Source organism: Hemitrygon akajei, chromosome 27 (assembly GCF_048418815.1).
Source record: "Hemitrygon akajei chromosome 27, sHemAka1.3, whole genome shotgun sequence".
Lineage (NCBI taxonomy): Eukaryota > Metazoa > Chordata > Chondrichthyes > Myliobatiformes > Dasyatidae > Hemitrygon > Hemitrygon akajei.
This window is the reverse complement of record NC_133150.1, coordinates 2,388,493-2,412,565: the sequence shown is the minus strand read 5'-3', so window position 1 is coordinate 2,412,565 and position 24,073 is coordinate 2,388,493. Positions and strand designations below refer to the sequence as shown.

Sequence of the window (24,073 nt, the reverse complement as noted above, 5' to 3'; positions counted from 1 at the left end):
CAGGGACAGAGAAATGGCCGTCACAGTCACAGGGACACGGGACACGGCCGTCACAGTCACAGGGACATGGGACACGGCCATCACAGTCACAGGGACAGAGACACGGCCGTCACAGTCACAGGGACAGAGAAATGGCCGTCACAGTCACAGGGACACGGGACAAAACGGTCACAGGGACATGTGACACAACTGTCACAGTCACAGGGACAGAGACACGGCCGTCACAGTCACAGGGACAGAGACACCACTGTCACAGTCACAGGGACACGTGGCACAACGGTCACAGTCACAGGGACAGAGACACCACTGTCACAGTCACAGGGACAGAGACACAACTGTCACAGTCACAGGGACAGAGACACAACTGTCACAGTCACAGTGACACGGGACACAACCGTCACAGTCACAGGGACATGTGACAAAACGGTCACAGGGACATGTGACACAACGGTCACAGTCACAGGGACAGAGACACGGCCGTCACAGTCACAGGGACACGGGACACAACCGTCACAGTCACAGGGACAGAGACACGGCCATCACAGTCACAGGAACACGGGACACAACTGTCACAGTCACAGGGACAGAGACACAACTGTCACACTCACAGGGACAGAGACACGGCCGTCACAGTCACAGGGACAGAGACACGGCTGTCACTGTCACCGGGACAGAGACACGGCCGTCACAGTCACAGGGACAGAGACACGGCTGTCACAGTCACAGGGACAGAGACACAGCCGTCACAGTCAGAGGGACACGGGACACAACTGTCACAATCACAGGGACAGAGACACAACTGTCACAGTCACAGGGACACGGGACACAACTGTCACAGTAAAAGGGACAGAGACACAACTGTCACAGTCACAGGGACAGAGACACGGCCGTCACAGTCAGAGGGACACGGGACACAACTGTCACAGTCACAGGGACACGGGACACAACCGTCACAGTCACAGGGACATGTGACAAAACGGTCACAGGGACATGTGACACAACGGTCACAGTCACAGGGACAGAGACACCACTGTCACAGTCACAGGGACAGAGACACAACTGTCACAGTCACAGGGACAGAGACACGGCCGTCACAGTCATAGGGACAGAGACACAACTGTCACAGTCACAGTGACACGGGACACGGCCATCACAGTCACAGGGACAGAGACACAACTGTCACAGTCACAGGGACAGAGACACAACTTTCACAATCACAGGGACACGGGACACAGCTGTCACAGTCACAGGGACAGAGACACAACTGTCACAGTCACAGGGACAGAGACACGGCCATCACAGTCATAGGGACAGAGACACAACTGTCACAGTCACAGGGACATGGGACACGGCCATCACAGTCACAGGGACAGAGACACGGCCGTCACAGTCACAGGGACAGAGAAATGGCCGTCACAGTCACAGGGACACGGGACACGGCCGTCACAGTCACAGGGACATGGGACACGGCCATCACAGTCACAGGGACAGAGACACGGCCGTCACAGTCACAGGGACAGAGAAATGGCCGTCACAGTCACAGGGACACGGGACACAAATGTCACAGTCACAGGGACAGAGACACGGCTGGCACAGTCACAGGGACAGAGACACAACTGTCACAGTCACAGGGACACGGGATACGGCCGTCACAGTCACAGGGACACGGGACACAACCGTCACAGTCACAGGGACATGGGACACAACTGTCACAGTCACAGGGACAGAGACACAGCCATCACAGTCAGAGGGACACGGGACACAACTGTCACTGTCACCGGGACAGAGACACGGCCATCACAGTCACAGGGACAGAGACACGGCTGTCACAGTCAGAGGGACACGGGACACAACTGTCACAATCACAGGGACAGAGACACAACTGTCACAGTCACAGGGACACGGGACACAACTGTCACAATCACAGGGACAGAGACACAACTGTCACAGTCACAGGGACAGAGACACAACTGTCACAGTCACAGGGACACGGGTCACAACTGTCACAGTCACAGGGACACGGGACACGGCCATCACAGTCACAGGGACACGGGACACAACCGTCACAGTCACAGGGACAGAGACACAACTGTTACAGTCACAGGGACAGAGACACGGCCATCACAGTCACAGGGACATGGGACACAACCGTCACAGTCACAGGGACATGTGACAAAACGGTCACAGGGACATGTGACACAACTGTCACAGTCACAGGGACAGAGACACGGCCGTCACAGTCACAGGGACAGAGACACCACTGTCACAGTCACAGGGACACGTGGCACAACGGTCACAGTCACAGGGACAGAGACACCACTGTCACAGTCACAGGGACAGAGACACAACTGTCACAGTCACAGTGACACGGGACACAACCGTCACAGTCACAGGGACATGTGACAAAACAGTCACAGGGACATGTGACACAACGGTCACAGTCACAGGGACAGAGACACCACTGTCACAGTCACAGGGACAGAGACACAACTGTCACAGTCACAGGGACAGAGACACGGCCATCACAGACACAGGGACAGAGACACAACTGTCACAGTCACAGGGACAGAGACACGGCCATCACAGTCACAGGGACAGAGTCACGGCCGTCACAGTCACAGGGACACGGGACACAACTGTCACAGTCACAGGGACAGAGACACGGCCATCACTGTCACAGGGACAGAGACACAACTGTCACAGTCACAGGGACAGAGACACGGCCGTCACAGTCACAGGGACACGGGACACAACTGTCACAGTCACAGGGACAGAGACACGGCCATCACTGTCACAGGGACACGGGACACAACTGTCACAGTCACAGGGACAGAGACACGGCCATCACAGTCACAGGGACAGAGACACAACTGTCACAGTCACAGGGACAGAGACACAACTGTCACAGTCACAGTGACACGGGACACGGCCATCACAGTCACAGGGACAGAGACACAACTGTCACAGTCACAGGGACAGAGACACAACTGTCACAATCACAGGGACACGGGACACAGCTGTCACAGTCACAGGGACAGAGACACAACTGTCACAGTCACAGGGACAGAGACACGGCCATCACAGTGATAGGGACAGAGACACAACTGTCACAGTCACAGGGACATGGGACACGGCCATCACAGTCACAGGGACAGAGACACGGCCGTCACAGTCACAGGGACAGAGAAATGGCCGTCACAGTCACAGGGACACGGGACACGGCCGTCACAGTCACAGGGACATGGGACACGGCCATCACAGTCACAGGGACAGAGACACGGCCGTCACAGTCACAGGGACAGAGAAATGGCCGTCACAGTCACAGGGACACGGGACACAAATGTCACAGTCACAGGGACAGAGACACGGCTGGCACAGTCACAGGGACAGAGACACAACTGTCACAGTCACAGAGACACGGGATACGGCCGTCACAGTCACAGGGACACGGGACACAACCGTCACAGTCACAGGGACATGGGACACAACTGTCACAGTCACAGGGACAGAGACACAGCCATCACAGTCAGAGGGACACGGGACACAACTGTCACTGTCACCGGGACAGAGACACGGCCATCACAGTCACAGGGACAGAGACACGGCTGTCACAGTCAGAGGGACACGGGACACAACTGTCACAATCACAGGGACAGAGACACAACTGTCACAGTCACAGGGACACGGGACACAACTGTCACAATCACAGGGACAGAGACACAACTGTCACAGTCACAGGGACAGAGACACAACTGTCACAGTCACAGGGACACGGGTCACAACTGTCACAGTCACAGGGACACGGGACACGGCCATCACAGTCACAGGGACACGGGACACAACCGTCACAGTCACAGGGACAGAGACACAACTGTTACAGTCACAGGGACAGAGACACGGCCATCACAGTCACAGGGACATGGGACACAACCGTCACAGTCACAGGGACATGTGACAAAACGGTCACAGGGACATGTGACACAACTGTCACAGTCACAGGGACAGAGACACGGCCGTCACAGTCACAGGGACAGAGACACCACTGTCACAGTCACAGGGACACGTGGCACAACGGTCACAGTCACAGGGACAGAGACACCACTGTCACAGTCACAGGGACAGAGACACAACTGTCACAGTCACAGGGACAGAGACACAACTGTCACAGTCACAGTGACACGGGACACAACCGTCACAGTCACAGGGACATGTGACAAAACGGTCACAGGGACATGTGACACAACGGTCACAGTCACAGGGACAGAGACACGGCCGTCACAGTCACAGGGACACGGGACACAACCGTCACAGTCACAGGGACAGAGACACAACTGTCACACTCACAGGGACAGAGACACGGCCGTCACACTCACAGGGACAGAGACACGGCTGTCACAGTCACAGGGACACGGGACACAACTGTCACAGTCACAGGGACATGGGACACAACTGTCGCAGTCACAGGGACAGAGACACGGCCATCACAGTCACAGGAACACGGGACACAACTGTCACAGTCACAGGGACAGAGACACAACTGTCACACTCACAGGGACAGAGACACGGCCGTCACAGTCACAGGGACAGAGACACGGCTGTCACTGTCACCGGGACAGAGACACGGCCGTCACAGTCACAGGGACAGAGACACGGCTGTCACAGTCACAGGGACAGAGACACAGCCGTCACAGTCAGAGGGACACGGGACACAACTGTCACAATCACAGGGACAGAGACACAACTGTCACAGTCACAGGGACACGGGACACAACTGTCACAGTAAAAGGGACAGAGACACAACTGTCACAGTCACAGGGACAGAGACACGGCCGTCACAGTCAGAGGGACACGGGACACAACTGTCACAGTCACAGGGACACGGGACACAACCGTCACAGTCACAGGGTCATGTGACAAAACGGTCACAGGGACATGTGACACAACGGTCACAGTCACAGGGACAGAGACACCACTGTCACAGTCACAGGGACAGAGACACAACTGTCACAGTCACAGGGACAGAGACACGGCCGTCACAGTCATAGGGACAGAGACACAACTGTCACAGTCACAGTGACACGGGACACGGCCATCACAGTCACAGGGACAGAGACACAACTGTCACAGTCACAGGGACAGAGACACAACTGTCACAATCACAGGGACACGGGACACAGCTGTCACAGTCACAGGGACAGAGACACAACTGTCACAGTCACAGGGACAGAGACACGGCCATCACAGTCATAGGGACAGAGACACAACTGTCACAGTCACAGGGACATGGGACACGGCCATCACAGTCACAGGGACAGAGACACGGCCGTCACAGTCACAGGGACAGAGAAATGGCCGTCACAGTCACAGGGACACGGGACACGGCCGTCACAGTCACAGGGACATGGGACACGGCCATCACAGTCACAGGGACAGAGACACGGCCGTCACAGTCACAGGGACAGAGAAATGGCCGTCACAGTCACAGGGACACGGGACACAAATGTCACAGTCACAGGGACAGAGACACGGCTGGCACAGTCACAGGGACAGAGACACAACTGTCACAGTCACAGGGACACGGGATACGGCCGTCACAGTCACAGGGACACGGGACACAACCGTCACAGTCACAGGGACATGGGACACAACTGTCACAGTCACAGGGACAGAGACACAGCCATCACAGTCAGAGGGACACGGGACACAACTGTCACTGTCACCGGGACAGAGACACGGCCATCACAGTCACAGGGACAGAGACACGGCTGTCACAGTCAGAGGGACACGGGACACAACTGTCACAATCACAGGGACAGAGACACAACTGTCACAGTCACAGGGACACGGGACACAACTGTCACAATCACAGGGACAGAGACACAACTGTCACAGTCACAGGGACAGAGACACAACTGTCACAGTCACAGGGACACGGGTCACAACTGTCACAGTCACAGGGACACGGGACACGGCCATCACAGTCACAGGGACACGGGACACAACCGTCACAGTCACAGGGACAGAGACACAACTGTTACAGTCACAGGGACAGAGACACGGCCATCACAGTCACAGGGACATGGGACACAACCGTCACAGTCACAGGGACATGTGACAAAACGGTCACAGGGACATGTGACACAACTGTCACAGTCACAGGGACAGAGACACGGCCGTCACAGTCACAGGGACAGAGACACCACTGTCACAGTCACAGGGACACGTGGCACAACGGTCACAGTCACAGGGACAGAGACACCACTGTCACAGTCACAGGGACAGAGACACAACTGTCACAGTCACAGGGACAGAGACACAACTGTCACAGTCACAGTGACACGGGACACAACCGTCACAGTCACAGGGACATGTGACAAAACAGTCACAGGGACATGTGACACAACGGTCACAGTCACAGGGACAGAGACACCACTGTCACAGTCACAGGGACAGAGACACAACTGTCACAGTCACAGGGACAGAGACACGGCCATCACAGACACAGGGACAGAGACACAACTGTCACAGTCACAGGGACAGAGACACGGCCATCACAGTCACAGGGACAGAGTCACGGCCGTCACAGTCACAGGGACACGGGACACAACTGTCACAGTCACAGGGACAGAGACACGGCCATCACTGTCACAGGGACAGAGACACAACTGTCACAGTCACAGGGACAGAGACACGGCCGTCACAGTCACAGGGACACGGGACACAACTGTCACAGTCACAGGGACAGAGACACGGCCATCACTGTCACAGGGACACGGGACACAACTGTCACAGTCACAGGGACAGAGACACGGCCATCACAGTCACAGGGACAGAGACACAACTGTCACAGTCACAGGGACAGAGACACGGCCATCACAGTCACAGGGACAGAGACACGGCCGTCACAGTCACAGGGACACGGGACACAACTGTCACAGTCACAGGGACAGAGACACGGCCATCACAGTCACAGGGACAGAGACACGGCCGTCACAGTCACAGGGACACGGGACACAACTGTCACAGTCACAGGGACAGAGACACGGCCATCACAGTCACAGGGACAGAGACACAACTGTCACAGTCACAGGGTCAGAGACACCACTGTCACAGTCACAGGGACACGGGACACGGCCAGCACAGTCAGAGGGACACGGGACACAACCGTCACAGTCACAGGGACAGAGACACAACTGTCACAGTCACAGGGACAGAGACACGGCCATCACAGTCACAGGGACAGAGACACGGCCGTCACAGTCACAGGGACAGAGATACGGCCGTCACAGTCACAGGGACAGAGACACAACTGTCACATTCACAGGGACACGGGACAGAACCGTCACAGTCACAGTGACATGGGACACAACTGTCACAGACACAGTGACAATGACAGAGACACGGCCGTCACAGTCACAGGGACAGAGACACCACTGTCACAGACAAAGGGACAGAGACACAGCCGTCACAGTCACAGGGACAGAGACACGGCCGTCACAGTCACAGGGACACGGGACACAACTGTCACAGTCACAGGGACAGAGACACGGCCATCACAGTCACAGGGACAGAGACACAACTGTCACAGTCACAGGGTCAGAGACACCACTGTCACAGTCACAGGGACACGGGACACGGCCAGCACAGTCAGAGGGACACGGGACACAACCGTCACAGTCACAGGGACACGGGACACCACTGTCACAGACAAAGGGACAGAGACACAGCTGTCACAGTCACAGGGACACGGGACACGGCCGTCACAGTCACAGTGACAGAGACACGGCCATCACAGTCACAGTGACATGGGACACAACTGTCACAGACACAGTGACAATGACAGAGTCACGGCCGTCACAGTTACCAGGACACCACACACACACACACACACAAACACACTCACTCAAACACACACACACTCACACATACAGTCACACTCACATACATACATGCACACACTCTCTCTCTCCCTCTCCCTTTCCCTCTCTCCCCCTCCCCCTCCCTCTCTCCCCCTCCCTCTCCCTCTCCCCCTCCCTCCCCCTCTCTCTCTCTCTCCTGATAGTTTTCCTGGTTATTTTCTGCAGGGGTCGAATCAAACACTTGGATGTGGTGACCCTGCTCCGTCGTATCCAGCCCCCACTGGGGTTTGGCAAGTTTTGCCCCCACCGTGTGGCCTGTAAGGTATAGTTAACTCAATCTCCTATCCCACCATTCAGCCACAGCTCGGCCTGCTTAACAAAGTAGTCAAGCCAAATGCAGTTGGAGCACTTGCAAAAAGTTCCTTCAGAGTTCAATGTAAATTTATTAGCATACATTTCACCATTTACAATCCTGAGATTAATTTTCTTCCAGGTATTGGCAGTAAGTACAAGAAACACAATAGAATCAATGAAAGACCGCAGTCAATGAACAAATTACCAATGTGCGAAAGACATCAAACTGCTACTACAAAAAAAAGATAATAAAATAACTAAGCAATAAATATCGAGAACATGAGGTGAAGGGTCTTTGACAGCGAGTCCATTGTTTGTGGGAACAGTTCAGCGAGTGGATGAGTGAAGTTATCCCCTCCAGTTCAGGACCCTGGTGGATGAGAGGCAATAACTTCCTGAACCTGGTGGTGTGGTTTCTGAGGCTCCTGTACCTTCAACACACAAAATGCTGGTGGAACTCAGCAGGCCAGGCAGCATCCATGCAGGGGAATAAATGTTTCAGGCTGTGACTGGAAAGTTAGGGGGAAGATTCCAGAAGCAAATGGCGGGGTGCAAGAAATGACAGATAGTTGTCTGATGTGCAAAGGTAATAGTTAGGACTAAGCTGCTGCCTTGCAGCATTTCTGTTTGAAATGGATGCCACACATAGAACGTGGAACAGTGCAGCACAGCAAATGGCCATCTAAACTGATCCCTTCTGCCTACACAGTCCATATCCCTCCACATTCCAGACACCCCCCCAGTCTCTGTGCCCGGGCAAGCACATTCCAGACACCCCCCAGTCTCTGTGCCCGGGCAAGCACATTCCAGACACCCCAGTCTCTGTGCCCAGGCAAGCACATTCCAGACACCCCCCAGTCTCTGTGCCCAGGCAAGCACATTCCAGACACCCCCCAGTCTCTGTGCCCAGGCAAGCACATTCCAGACACCCCAGTCTCTGTGCCCAGGCAAGCACATTCCAGACACTCCCCCAGTCTCTGTGCCCAGGCAAGCACATTCCAGACACCCCAGTCTCTGTGCCCAGGCAAGCACATTCCAGACACCCCCCAGTCTCTGTGCCCAGGCAAGCACATTCCAGACACTCCCCCAGTCTCTGTGCCCAGGCAAACACATTCCAGACCCCCCCCCCCAGTCTCTGTGCCCAGGCAAGCACATTCCAGACACCCCAGTCTCTGTGCCCAGGCAAGCACATTCCAGACACCCCAGTCTCTGTGCCCAGGCAAGCACATTCCAGACACCCCCCAGTCTCTGTGCCCAGGCAAGCACATTCCAGACACCCCAGTCTCTGTGCCCAGGCAAGCACATTCCAGACACTCCCCCAGTCTCTGTGCCCAGGCAAGTACATTCCAGACACCCCAGTCTCTGTGCCCAGGCAAGCACATTCCAGACACCCCAGTCTCTGTGCCCAGGCAAGCACATTCCAGACACCCCCCAGTCTCTGTGCCCAGGCAAGCACATTCCAGACACCCCAGTCTCTGTGCCCAGGCAAGCACATTCCAGACACTCCCCCAGTCTCTGTGCCCAGGCAAGCACATTCCAGACACCCCCCAGTCTCTGTGCCCAGGCAAGCACATTCCAGACACCCCCCAGTCTCTGTGCCCAGGCAAGCACATTCCAGACACCCCAGTCTCTGTGCCCAGGCAAGCACATTCCAGACACCCCCCAGTCTCTGTGCCCAGGCAAGCACATTCCAGACACACCAGTCTCTGTGCCCAGGCAAGCACATTCCAGACACCCCCCAGTCTCTGTGCCCAGGCAAGCACATTCCAGACACTCCCCCAGTCTCTGTGCCCAGGCAAACACATTCCAGACCCCCCCCCCAGTCTCTGTGCCCAGGCAAGCACATTCCAGACACCCCAGTCTCTGTGCCCAGGCAAGCACATTCCAGACACCCCAGTCTCTGTGCCCAGGCAAGCACATTCCAGACACCCCCCAGTCTCTGTTCCCAGGCAAGCACATTCCAGACACCCCAGTCTCTGTGCCCAGGCAAGCACATTCCAGACACTCCCCCAGTCTCTGTGCCCAGGCAAGTACATTCCAGACACCCCAGTCTCTGTGCCCAGGCAAGCACATTCCAGACACCCCAGTCTCTGTGCCCAGGCAAGCACATTCCAGACACCCCCCAGTCTCTGTGCCCAGGCAAGCACATTCCAGACACCCCAGTCTCTGTGCCCAGGCAAGCACATTCCAGACACTCCCCCAGTCTCTGTGCCCAGGCAAGCACATTCCAGACCCCCCCCCCCAGTCTCTGTGCCCAGGCAAGCACATTCCAGACACCCCAGTCTCTGTGCCCAGGCAAGCACATTCCAGACACTCCCCCAGTCTCTGTGCCCAGGTAAGCACATTCCAGACACACCCCAGTCTCTGTGCCCAGGCAAGCACATTCCAGACATCCCAGTCTCTGTGCCCAGGCAAGCACATTCCAGACACCCCCCAGTCTCTGTGCCCAGGCAAGCGCATTCCAGACACCCCAGTCTCTGTGCCCAGGCAAGCACATTCCAGACACTCCCCCAGTCTCTGTGCCCAGGCAAGCACATTCCAGACCCCCCCCCCCAGTCTCTGTGCCCAGGCAAGCACATTCCAGACACCCCAGTCTCTGTGCCCAGGCAAGCACATTCCAGACACCCCAGTCTCTGTGCCCGGGCAAGCACATTCCAGACACCCCAGTCTCTGTGCCCAGGCAAGCACATTCCAGACACTCCCCCAGTCTCTGTGCCCAGGCAAGTACATTCCAGACACCCCAGTCTCTGTGCCCAGGCAAGCACATTCCAGACACCCCAGTCTCTGTGCCCAGGCAAGCACATTCCAGACACCCCCCAGTCTCTGTGCCCAGGCAAGCACATTCCAGACACCCCAGTCTCTGTGCCCAGGCAAGCACATTCCAGACACTCCCCCAGTCTCTGTGCCCAGGCAAGCACATTCCAGACACCCCCCAGTCTCTGTGCCCAGGCAAGCACATTCCAGACACCCCCCAGTCTCTGTGCCCAGGCAAGCACATTCCAGACACCCCAGTCTCTGTGCCCAGGCAAGCACATTCCAGACACCCCCCAGTCTCTGTGCCCAGGCAAGCACATTCCAGACACCCCAGTCTCTGTGCCCAGGCAAGCACATTCCAGACACCCCAGTCTCTGTGCCCAGGCAAGCACATTCCAGACACTCCCCCAGTCTCTGTGCCCAGGCAAACACATTCCAGACCCCCCGCCCAGTCTCTGTGCCCAGGCAAGCACATTCCAGACACTCCCCCAGTCTCTGTGCCCAGGCAAGCACATTCCAGACACCCCAGTCTCTGTGCCCAGGCAAGCACATTCCAGACACCCCCCAGTCTCTGTGCCCAGGCAAGCACATTCCAGACACACCAGTCTCTGTGCCCAGGCAAGCACATTCCAGACACCCCCCAGTCTCTGTGCCCAGGCAAGCACATTCCAGACACTCCCCCAGTCTCTGTGCCCAGGCAAACACATTCCAGACCCCCCCCCCAGTCTCTGTGCCCAGGCAAGCACATTCCAGACACCCCAGTCTCTGTGCCCAGGCAAGCACATTCCAGACACCCCAGTCTCTGTGCCCAGGCAAGCACATTCCAGACACCCCCCAGTCTCTGTTCCCAGGCAAGCACATTCCAGACACCCCAGTCTCTGTGCCCAGGCAAGCACATTCCAGACACTCCCCCAGTCTCTGTGCCCAGGCAAGTACATTCCAGACACCCCAGTCTCTGTGCCCAGGCAAGCACATTCCAGACACCCCAGTCTCTGTGCCCAGGCAAGCACATTCCAGACACCCCCCAGTCTCTGTGCCCAGGCAAGCACATTCCAGACACCCCAGTCTCTGTGCCCAGGCAAGCACATTCCAGACACTCCCCCAGTCTCTGTGCCCAGGCAAGCACATTCCAGACCCCCCCCCCCAGTCTCTGTGCCCAGGCAAGCACATTCCAGACACCCCAGTCTCTGTGCCCAGGCAAGCACATTCCAGACACTCCCCCAGTCTCTGTGCCCAGGTAAGCACATTCCAGACACACCCCAGTCTCTGTGCCCAGGCAAGCACATTCCAGACATCCCAGTCTCTGTGCCCAGGCAAGCACATTCCAGACACCCCCCAGTCTCTGTGCCCAGGCAAGCGCATTCCAGACACCCCAGTCTCTGTGCCCAGGCAAGCACATTCCAGACACTCCCCCAGTCTCTGTGCCCAGGCAAGCACATTCCAGACCCCCCCCCCCAGTCTCTGTGCCCAGGCAAGCACATTCCAGACACCCCAGTCTCTGTGCCCAGGCAAGCACATTCCAGACACCCCAGTCTCTGTGCCCGGGCAAGCACATTCCAGACACCCCAGTCTCTGTGCCCAGGCAAGCACATTCCAGACACTCCCCCAGTCTCTGTGCCCAGGCAAGTACATTCCAGACACCCCAGTCTCTGTGCCCAGGCAAGCACATTCCAGACACCCCAGTCTCTGTGCCCAGGCAAGCACATTCCAGACACCCCCCAGTCTCTGTGCCCAGGCAAGCACATTCCAGACACCCCAGTCTCTGTGCCCAGGCAAGCACATTCCAGACACTCCCCCAGTCTCTGTGCCCAGGCAAGCACATTCCAGACACCCCCCAGTCTCTGTGCCCAGGCAAGCACATTCCAGACACCCCCCAGTCTCTGTGCCCAGGCAAGCACATTCCAGACACCCCAGTCTCTGTGCCCAGGCAAGCACATTCCAGACACCCCCCAGTCTCTGTGCCCAGGCAAGCACATTCCAGACACCCCAGTCTCTGTGCCCAGGCAAGCACATTCCAGACACCCCCCAGTCTCTGTGCCCAGGCAAGCACATTCCAGACACTCCCCCAGTCTCTGTGCCCAGGCAAACACATTCCAGACCCCCCGCCCAGTCTCTGTGCCCAGGCAAGCACATTCCAGACACCCCAGTCTCTGTGCCCAGGCAAGCACATTCCAGACACCCCAGTCTCTGTGCCCAGGCAAGCACATTCCAGACACCCCCCAGTCTCTGTGCCCAGGCAAGCACATTCCAGACACCCCAGTCTCTGTGCCCAGGCAAGCACATTCCAGACACTCCCCCAGTCTCTGTGCCCAGGCAAGTACATTCCAGACACCCCAGTCTCTGTGCCCAGGCAAGCACATTCCAGACACCCCAGTCTCTGTGCCCAGGCAAGCACATTCCAGACACCCCCCAGTCTCTGTGCCCAGGCAAGCACATTCCAGACACCCCAGTCTCTGTGCCCAGGCAAGCACATTCCAGACACTCCCCCAGTCTCTGTGCCCAGGCAAGCACATTCCAGACCCCCCCCCAGTCTCTGTGCCCAGGCAAGCACATTCCAGACACCCCAGTCTCTGTGCCCAGGCAAGCACATTCCAGACACTCCCCCAGTCTCTGTGCCCAGGTAAGCACATTCCAGACACACCCCAGTCTCTGTGCCCAGGCAAGCACATTCCAGACACTCCCCCAGTCTCTGTGCCCAGGCAAGCACATTCCAGACACCCCCCAGTCTCTGTGCCCAGGCAAGTACATTCCAGACACCCCCCAGTCTCTGTGCCCAGGCAAGCACATTCCAGACACCCCAGTCTCTGTGCCCAGGCAAGCACATTCCAGACACTCCCCCAGTCTCTGTGCCCAGGCAAGCACATTCCAGACCCCCCCCCCCCAGTCTCTGTGCCCAGGCAAGCACATTCCAGACACCCCAGTCTCTGTGCCCAGGCAAGCACATTCCAGACACCCCAGTCTCTGTGCCCAGGCAAGCACATTCCAGACACCCCAGTCTCTGTGCCCAGACAAGCACATTCCAGACACCCCCCCAGTCTCTGTGCCCGGGCAAGCACATTCCAGACACCCCAGTCTCTGTGCCCAGGCAAGCACATTCCAGACACCCCAGTCTCTGTGCCCGGGCAAGCACATTCCAGACACCCCAGTCTCTGTGCCCAGGCAAGCACATTCCAGACACCCCCCAGTCTCTGTGCCCAGGCAAGCACATTCCAGACACCCCCCAGTCTCTGTGCCCAGACAAGTACATTCCAGACACCCCCCAGTCTCTGTGCCCAGGCAAGCACATTCCAGACACCCCCCCAGTCTCTGTGCCCAGGCAAGCACATTCCAGACCCCCCCCCCAGTCTCTGTGCCCAGGCAAGCACATTCCAGACACCCCCCCAGTCTCTGTGCCCGGGCAAGCACATTCCAGACACCCCAGTCTCTGTGCCCAGGCAAGCACATTCCAGACACCCCCCAGTCTCTGTGCCCAGGCAAGTACATTCCAGACACCCCCCAGTCTCTGTGCCCGGGCAAGTACATTCCAGACACCCCCCCCGTCTCTGTGCCCAGGCAAGCACATTCCAGACACCCCAGTCTCTGTGCCCAGGCAAGCACATTCCAGACACCCCAGTCTCTGTGCCCAGGCAAGCACATTCCAGACACCCCCCAGTGTCTGTGCCCAGGCAAGCACATTCCAGACACCCCAGTCTCTGTGCCCAGGCAAGTACATTCCAGACACCCCAGTCTCTGTGCCCAGGCAAGCACATTCCAGACACCCCAGTCTCTGTGCCCAGGCAAGTACATTCCAGACACCCCCCAGTGTCTGTGCCCAGGCAAGCACATTCCAGACACCCCAGTCTCTGTGCCCAGGCAAGTACATTCCAGACACCCCAGTCTCTGTGCCCAGGCAAGTACATTCCAGACACCCCCCAGTGTCTGTGCCCAGGCAAGTACATTCCAGACACCCCCCAGTGTCTGTGCCCAGGCAAGCACATTCCAGACACCACCCAGTGTCTGTGCCCAGGCAAGTACATTCCAGACAACCCCAGTCTCTGTGCCCAGGCAAGCACATTCCAGACACCCCCCAGTCTCTGTGCCCAGGCAAGCACATTCCAGACACCCCAGTCTCTGTGCCCAGGCAAGCACATTCCAGATACCCCCCCCCCCCCAGTCTCTGTGCCCAGGCAAGCACATTCCAGAAACCCCCCAGTCTCTGTGCCCAGGCAAGCACATTCCAGACACCCCAGTCTCTGTGCCCAGTAAAGCACATTCCAGACACCCCAGTCTCTGTGCCCAGGCAAGCACATTCCAGACACCCCCCAGTCTCTGTGCCCAGGCAAGCACATTCCAGACACCCCAGTCTCTGTGCCCAGGCAAGCACATTCCAGACACCCCAGTCTCTGTGCCCAGGCAAGCACATTCCAGACACCCCAGTCTCTGTGCCCAGGCAAGTACATTCCAGACACCCCCCAGTCTCTGTGCCCGGGCAAGCACATTCCAGACACCCCAGTCTCTGTGCCCAGGCAAGCACATTCCAGACACCCCAGTCTCTGTGCCCAGGCAAGCACATTCCAGACACTCCCCCAGTCTCTGTGCCCAGGTAAGCACATTCCAGACACACCCCAGTCTCTGTGCCCAGGCAAGCACATTCCAGACACCCCAGTCTCTGTGCCCAGGCAAGCACATTCCAGACACCCCCCAGTCTCTGTGCCCAGGCAAGCACATTCCAGACACCCCAGTCTCTGTGCCCAGGCAAGCACATTCCAGACACCCCAGTCTCTGTGCCCAGGCAAGCACATTCCAGACCCCCCCCCAGTCTCTGTGCCCAGGCAAGTACATTCCAGACACCCCAGTCTCTGTGCCCAGGCAAGCACATTCCAGACACCCCAGTCTCTGTGCCCAGGCAAGCACATTCCAGACACTCCCCCAGTCTCTGTGCCCAGGCAAGCACATTCCAGACCCCCCCCCCAGTCTCTGTGCCCAGGCAAGCACATTCCAGACACCCCAGTCTCTGTGCCCAGGCAAGCACATTCCAGACACCCCAGTCTCTGTGCCCAGGCAAGCACATTCCAGACACCCCAGTCTCTGTGCCCAGACAAGCACATTCCAGACACCCCCCCAGTCTCTGTGCCCGGGCAAGCACATTCCAGACACCCCAGTCTCTGTGCCCAGGCAAGCACATTCCAGACACCCCAGTCTCTGTGCCCGGGCAAGCACATTCCAGACACCCCAGTCTCTGTGCCCAGGCAAGCACATTCCAGACACCCCAGTCTCTGTGCCCAGGCAAGCACATTCCAGACACCCCAGTCTCTGTGCCCAGACAAGCACATTCCAGACACCCCCCCAGTCTCTGTGCCCGGGCAAGCACATTCCAGACACCCCAGTCTCTGTGCCCAGGCAAGCACATTCCAGACACCCCCCAGTCTCTGTGCCCAGACAAGAACATTCCAGACACCCCCCAGTCTCTGTGCCCAGGCAAGCACATTCCAGACACCCCCCCAGTCTCTGTGCCCAGGCAAGCACATTCCAGACCCCCCCCCCCAGTCTCTGTGCCCAGGCAAGCACATTCCAGACACCCCCCCAGTCTCTGTGCCCGGGCAAGCACATTCCAGACACCCCAGTCTCTGTGCCCAGGCAAGCACATTCCAGACACCCCCCAGTCTCTGTGCCCAGGCAAGTACATTCCAGACACCCCCCAGTCTCTGTGCCCGGGCAAGTACATTCCAGACACCCCCCCGTCTCTGTGCCCAGGCAAGCACATTCCAGACACCCCAGTCTCTGTGCCCAGGCAAGCACATTCCAGACACCCCAGTCTCTGTGCCCAGGCAAGCACATTCCAGACACCCCCCAGTGTCTGTGCCCAGGCAAGCACATTCCAGACACCCCAGTCTCTGTGCCCAGGCAAGTACATTCCAGACACCCCAGTCTCTGTGCCCAGGCAAGCACATTCCAGACACCCCAGTCTCTGTGCCCAGGCAAGTACATTCCAGACACCCCCCAGTGTCTGTGCCCAGGCAAGCACATTCCAGACACCCCAGTCTCTGTGCCCAGGCAAGTACATTCCAGACACCCCAGTCTCTGTGCCCAGGCAAGTACATTCCAGACACCCCCCAGTGTCTGTGCCCAGGCAAGTACATTCCAGACACCCCCCAGTGTCTGTGCCCAGGCAAGCACATTCCAGACACCCCCCAGTGTCTGTGCCCAGGCAAGTACATTCCAGACAACCCCAGTCTCTGTGCCCAGGCAAGCACATTCCAGACACCCCCCAGTCTCTGTGCCCAGGCAAGCACATTCCAGACACCCCAGTCTCTGTGCCCAGGCAAGCACATTCCAGATACCCCCCCCCCCAGTCTCTGTGCCCAGGCAAGCACATTCCAGAAACCCCCCAGTCTCTGTGCCCAGGCAAGCACATTCCAGACACCCCAGTCTCTGTGCCCAGTAAAGCACATTCCAGACACCCCAGTCTCTGTGCCCAGGCAAGCACATTCCAGACACCCCCCAGTCTCTGTGCCCAGGCAAGCACATTCCAGACACCCCAGTCTCTGTGCCCAGGCAAGCACATTCCAGACACCCCAGTCTCTGTGCCCAGGCAAGCACATTCCAGACACCCCAGTCTCTGTGCCCAGGCAAGTACATTCCAGACACCCCCCAGTCTCTGTGCCCGGGCAAGCACATTCCAGACACCCCAGTCTCTGTGCCCAGGCAAGCACATTCCAGACACCCCAGTCTCTGTGCCCAGGCAAGCACCTTCCAGACACTCCCCCAGTCTCTGTGCCCAGGTAAGCACATTCCAGACACACCCCAGTCTCTGTGCCCAGGCAAGCACATTCCAGACACCCCAGTCTCTGTGCCCAGGCAAGCACATTCCAGACACCCCCCAGTCTCTGTGCCCAGGCAAGCACATTCCAGACACCCCAGTCTCTGTGCCCAGGCAAGCACATTCCAGACACTCCCCCAGTCTCTGTGCCCAGGCAAGCACATTCCAGACCCCCCCCCCCAGTCTCTGTGCCCAGGCAAGCACATTCCAGACACCCCAGTCTCTGTGCCCAGGCAAGCACATTCCAGACACCCCAGTCTCTGTGCCCAGGCAAGCACATTCCAGACACCCCAGTCTCTGTGCCCAGACAAGCACATTCCAGACACCCCCCCAGTCTCTGTGCCCGGGCAAGCACATTCCAGACACCCCAGTCTCTGTGCCCAGGCAAGCACATTCCAGACACCCCAGTCTCTGTGCCCGGGCAAGCACATTCCAGACACCCCAGTCTCTGTGCCCAGGCAAGCACATTCCAGACACCCCCCAGTCTCTGTGCCCAGGCAAGCACATTCCAGACACCCCCCAGTCTCTGTGCCCAGACAAGTACATTCCAGACACCCCCCAGTCTCTGTGCCCAGGCAAGCACATTCCAGACACCCCCCCAGTCTCTGTGCCCAGGCAAGCACATTCCAGACCCCCCCCCCAGTTTCTGTGCCCAGGCAAGCACATTCCAGACACCCCCCCAGTCTCTGTGCCCGGGCAAGCACATTCCAGACACCCCAGTCTCTGTGCCCAGGCAAGCACATTCCAGACACCCCCCAGTCTCTGTGCCCAGGCAAGTACATTCCAGACACCCCCCAGTCTCTGTGCCCGGGCAAGTACATTCCAGACACCCCCCCGTCTCTGTGCCCAGGCAAGCACATTCCAGACACCCCAGTCTCTGTGCCCAGGCAAGCACATTCCAGACACCCCAGTCTCTGTGCCCAGGCAAGCACATTCCAGACACCCCCCAGTGTCTGTGCCCAGGCAAGCACATTCCAGACACCCCAGTCTCTGTGCCCAGGCAAGTACATTCCAGACACCCCAGTCTCTGTGCCCAGGCAAGCACATTCCAGACACCCCAGTCTCTGTGCCCAGGCAAGTACATTCCAGACACCCCCCAGTGTCTGTGCCCAGGCAAGCACATTCCAGACACCCCAGTCTCTGTGCCCAGGCAAGTACATTCCAGACACCCCAGTCTCTGTGCCCAGGCAAGTACATTCCAGACACCCCCCAGTGTCTGTGCCCAGGCAAGTACATTCCAGACACCCCCCAGTGTCTGTGCCCAGGCAAGCACATTCCAGACACCCCCCAGTGTCTGTGCCCAGGCAAGTACATTCCACACAACCCCAGTCTCTGTGCCCAGGCAAGCACATTCCAGACACCCCCCAGTCTCTGTGCCCAGGCAAGCACATTCCAGACACCCCAGTCTCTGTGCCCAGGCAAGCACATTCCAGATACCACCCCCCCCAGTCTCTGTGCCCAGGCAAGCACATTCCAGAAACCCCCCAGTCTCTGTGTCCAGGCAAGCACATTCCAGACACCCCAGTCTCTGTGCCCAGGCAAGCACATTCCAGACACCCCCCAGTCTCTGTGCCCAGGCAAGCACATTCCAGACACCCCAGTCTCTGTGCCCAGGCAAGCACATTCCAGACACCCCAGTCTCTGTGCCCAGGCAAGCACATTCCAGACACCCCAGTCTCTGTGCCCAGGCAAGCACATTCCAGACACCCCCCCCCCAGTCTCTGTGCCCAGGCAAGTACATTCCAGACACCCCAGTCTCTGTGCCCAGGCAAGCACATTCCAGACACCCCAGTCTCTGTGCCCAGGCAAGTACATTCCAGACACCCCCCAGTGTCTGTGCCCAGGCAAGCACATTCCAGACACCCCAGTCTCTGTGCCCAGGCAAGTACATTCCAGACACCCCAGTCTCTGTGCCCAGGCAAGTACATTCCAGACACCCCCCAGTGTCTGTGCCCAGGCAAGTACATTCCAGACACCCCAGTCTCTGTGCCCAGGCAAGTACATTCCAGACACCCCCCAGTGTCTGTGCCCAGGCAAGCACATTCCAGACACCCCAGTCTCTGTGCCCAGGCAAGTACATTCCAGACACCCCAGTCTCTGTGCCCAGGCAAGTACATTCCAGACACCCCCCAGTGTCTGTGCCCAGGCAAGCACATTCCAGACACCCCCCAGTGTCTGTGCCCAGGCAAGTACATTCCACACAACCCCAGTCTCTGTGCCCAGGCAAGCACATTCCAGACACCCCCCGTCTCTGTGCCCAGGCAAGTACATTTCAGACACCCCAGTCTCTGTGCCCAGGCAACTACATTCCAGACACATCCCCCCCGTCTCTGTGCCCAGGCAAGCACATTCCAGACACCCCCCCCCCCAGTCTCTGTGCCCAGGCAAGCACATTCCAGACACCCCCCCAGTCTCTGTGCCCAGGCAAGCACCTTCCAGACACCCCCCAGTCTCTGTGCCCAGGCAACTACATTCCAGACACCCCCCCCCCCAGTCTCTGTGCCCAGGCAAGCACATTCCAGACACCCCAGTCTCTGTGCCCAGGCAAGCACATTCCAGACACCCCCCCCCCCCAGTCTCTGTGCCCAGGCAAGTACATTCCAGACACCCCCCAGTCTCTGTGCCCAGGCAAGTACATTTCAGACACCCCAGTCTCTGTGCCCAGGCAAGCACATTCCAGACACCCCCCCAGTCTCTGTGCCCAGGCAAGCACCTTCCAGACACCCCCCAGTCTCTGTGCCCAGGCAACTACATTCCAGACACCCCCCCCCAGTCTCTGTGCCCAGGCAAGCACATTCCAGACACCCCAGTCTCTGTGCCCAGGCAAGCACATTCCAGACACCCCCCCAGTCTCTGTGCCCAGGCAAGCACCTTTCAGACACCCCAGTCTCTGTGCCCAGGCAAGCACATTCCAGACACCCCCCAGTCTCTGTGCCCAGGCAACTACATTCCAGACCCCCCCCCCAGTCTCTGTGCCCAGGCAAACACATTCCAGACACCCCAGTCTCTGTGCCCAGGCAAGCACATTCCAGACACCCCCCCCCCCAGTCTCTGTGCCCAGGCAAGCACATTCCAGACACCCCAGTCTCTGTGCCCAGGCAAGCACATTCCAGACACCCCCCCCCCCCCGTCTCTGTGCCCAGGCAAGCACATTCCAGACACCCCCCCCCCCCTGTCTCTGTGCCTAGGCAAGTACATTCCAGACACCCCCCAGTCTCTGTGCCCAGGCAAGCACATTCCAGACACCCCAGTCTCTGTGCCCAGGCAAGCACATTCCAGACACCCCCAGTCTCTGTGCCCAGGCAAGCACATTCCAGACACCCCAGTCTCTGTGCCCAGGCAAGCACATTCCAGACACCCCCTAGTCTCTGTGCCCAGGCAAGCACATTTCAGACACCCCCTAGTCTCTGTGCCCAGGCAAGCACATTCCAGACACCCCCCTAGTCTCTGTGCCCAGGCAAGCACATTTCAGACACCCCCTAGTCTCTGTGCCCAGGCAAGTACATTCCAGAAACCCCAGTCTCTGTGCCCAGGCAAGCACATTCCAGACACCCCCCCAGTCTCTGTGCCCAGGCAAGCACCTTCCAGACACCCCCCAGTCTCTGTGCCCAGGCAACTACATTCCAGACACCCCCCCCAGTCTCTGTGCCCTGGCAAGCACATTCCAGACACCCCCCCCCCCCGTCTCTGTGCCCAGGCAAGCACATTCCAGACACCCCCCCCCCCAGTCTCTGTGCCCAGGCAAGTACATTCCAGACACCCCCCAAGTCTCTGTGCCCAGGCAAGTACATTTCAGACACCCCAGTCTCTGTGCCCAGGCAAGCACATTCCAGACACCCCCCAGGCTCTGTGCCCAGGCAACTACATTCCAGACACCCCCCCCGTCTCTGTGCCCAGGCAAGCACATTCCAGACACCCCCCCCCCCAGTCTCTGTGCCCAGGCAAGTACATTCCAGACACCCCCCAGTCTCTGTGCCCAGGCAAGTACATTTCAGACACCCCAGTCTCTGTGCCCAGGCAAGCACATTCCAGACACCCCCCAGTCTCTGTGCCCAGGCAAGCACATTCCAGACACCCCCCCCCCCCATCTCTGTGCCCAGGCAAGCACATTCCAGACACCCCCCCCCCCAGTCTCTGTGCCCAGGCAAGTACATTCCAGACACCCCCCAGTCTCTGTGCCCAGGCAAGCACATTCCAGACACCCCCCAGTCTCTGTGCCCAGGCAAGCACATTCCAGACACCCCCCAGTGTCTGTGCCCAGGCAAGCACATTCCAGACACCCCCCCCCCCCGTCTCTGTGCCCAGGCAAGTACATTCCAGACACCCCCCAGTCTCTGTGCCCAGGCAAGCACCTTCCAGACACCCCAGTCTCTGTGCCCAGGCAAGCACATTCCAGACACCCCCAGTCTCTGTGCCCAGGCAAGCACATTCCAGACAGCCCCCAGTCTCTGTGCCCAGGCAAGCACATTCCAGACTCCCCAGTCTCTGTGCCCAGGCAAGCACATTCCAGACACCCCAGTCTCTGTGCCCAGGCAAGCACATTCCAGACACCCCAGTCTCTGTGCCCAGGCAAGCACATTCCAGACACCCCCCAGTCTCTGTGCCCAGGCAAGCACATTCCAGACACCCCCCAGTGTCTGTGCCCAGGCAAGCACATTCCAGACACCCCCCCCCCCGTCTCTGTGCCCAGGCAAGTACATTCCAGACACCCCCCAGTCTCTGTGCCCAGGCAAGCACCTTCCAGACACCCCAGTCTCTGTGCCCAGGCAAGCACATTCCAGACACCCCAGTCTCTGTGCCCAGGCAAGCACATTCCAGACACCCCCCGTCTCTGTGCCCAGGCAAGCACATTCCAGACACCCCAGTCTCTGTGCCCAGGCAAGCACATTGCAGACACCCCCCCCCCCCGTCTCTGTGCCCAGGCAAGCACATTCCAGACACCCCAGTCTCTGTGCCCAGGCAAGCACATTCCAGACACCCCAGTCTCTGTGCCCAGGCATCTCCTTCAACATGACTCCCTCTCACTTTAAATGCATGTTTACCATCTACTGGTAGATGTGGGAAACCTTGGGCGCCATGGTAGGATAGCGGTTAGCACAACGCTAGTACAGCTCAGAGCGTTCCAGAGCTTGGAGTTCAATTCCGAGCTGTGGAATCCCGGCAGCGGGAGCTCTGCAGCGTGTGGCCTTTCCCCAGGCACTCTGTGTTTCCTCCTAACTGGTCATTTTATATTCTCTCATGATTAAGTCAGAGTAAAATCAATGAGGTTGCTGAGTTGGCATGGTTCGAAGGGCCAAAAGAGCTTACTCTGAGTGTATCACAAATAAATAACTAAGATGCTGTCTATCTACTCTGCCTGTACCTCTCAAGATCTTATAAACCTCTAACAGATCTCAGCTGCTCCAGAGAAAACATCCAGACAGTACCCTGGTAAACTTCTGCACCCACTCCAAAACCTTGATATCCTTCCAGTAATGGGCAACCAGAACTGTATGCAGTACTCCAGTTACTCCAGTACTCCAGTTACTCCAGTTACTCCAGTACTCCAGTTACTCCAGTACTCCAGTTACTCCACTACTCCAGTACTTCAGTTACTCAAGTACTCCAGTACTCCAGTTACTCCAGTTACTCCAGTACTCCAGTTACTCCAGTTACTCCAGTACTCCAGTACTCCAGTTACTCCAGTACTCCAGTACTCCAGTTACTCCAGTACTCCAGTTACTCCAGTTACTCCAGTACTCCAGTTACGGCATAGCTAGGGTTGTACAAAGCTGCAACATAACTTCCTGACTTTTAAACTCAAAGTTCGCCAATGACACGGCCGTGGTGGGTCTCATCAGCAAGAATGATGAGTCAGCTTACAGAGAGGAGGTGCAGTGGCTAACGGACTGGTGCAGAGCCAACAACCTGTCTCTGAGTGTGAACAAAACAAAAGAGATGTTTGTTGACTTCAGGAGGGCACAGAGCGACCACTCTCCGCTGAACATCAACGGCTCCTCAGTAGAGATCGTTAAGTGCACCTAATTTCTTGGGGTTCACCTGGCGGAGAATCTCACTTGGTCCCTCAACACCAGCTCCATAGCAAAGAAAGCCCAGCAGCGTCTCTACTTTCTGCAAAGGCTGAGGAAAGTCCATTTCCCACCCCCATCCTCATCACATTCTACAGGGGTTGTATTGAGAGCATCCTGAGCAGCTGCATCACTGCCTGATTCAGGAATTGCACCATTTTGGATCACAAGACCCTGCAGCGGATAGTGAGGTCAGCTGAGAAGATCACCAGGGTCTCTCTTCCCGCCATTACAGACAT

At 57.8% G+C, this 24,073-nt stretch overlaps 1 protein-coding gene across 5 annotated transcripts in view; it reads left to right on the top strand.

Moving 5' to 3' along the window:
* LOC140717085 (voltage-dependent L-type calcium channel subunit alpha-1S-like) overlaps positions 1–24,073 on the top strand; it is a 665,173-nt gene that overhangs the window by 579,865 nt on the left and 61,235 nt on the right. For all 5 annotated transcript variants that reach the window (XR_012096443.1, XM_073030268.1, XM_073030267.1 and 2 more), the window contains one exon: positions 8,085–8,181. Coding sequence is in view for 4 of the 5 variants with exons in the window: in XM_073030268.1 (XP_072886369.1) it covers positions 8,085–8,181 (97 nt within the window). In the remaining variant the exon portion in view is untranslated. The remainder of the gene's footprint in view (positions 1–8,084; positions 8,182–24,073) is intronic.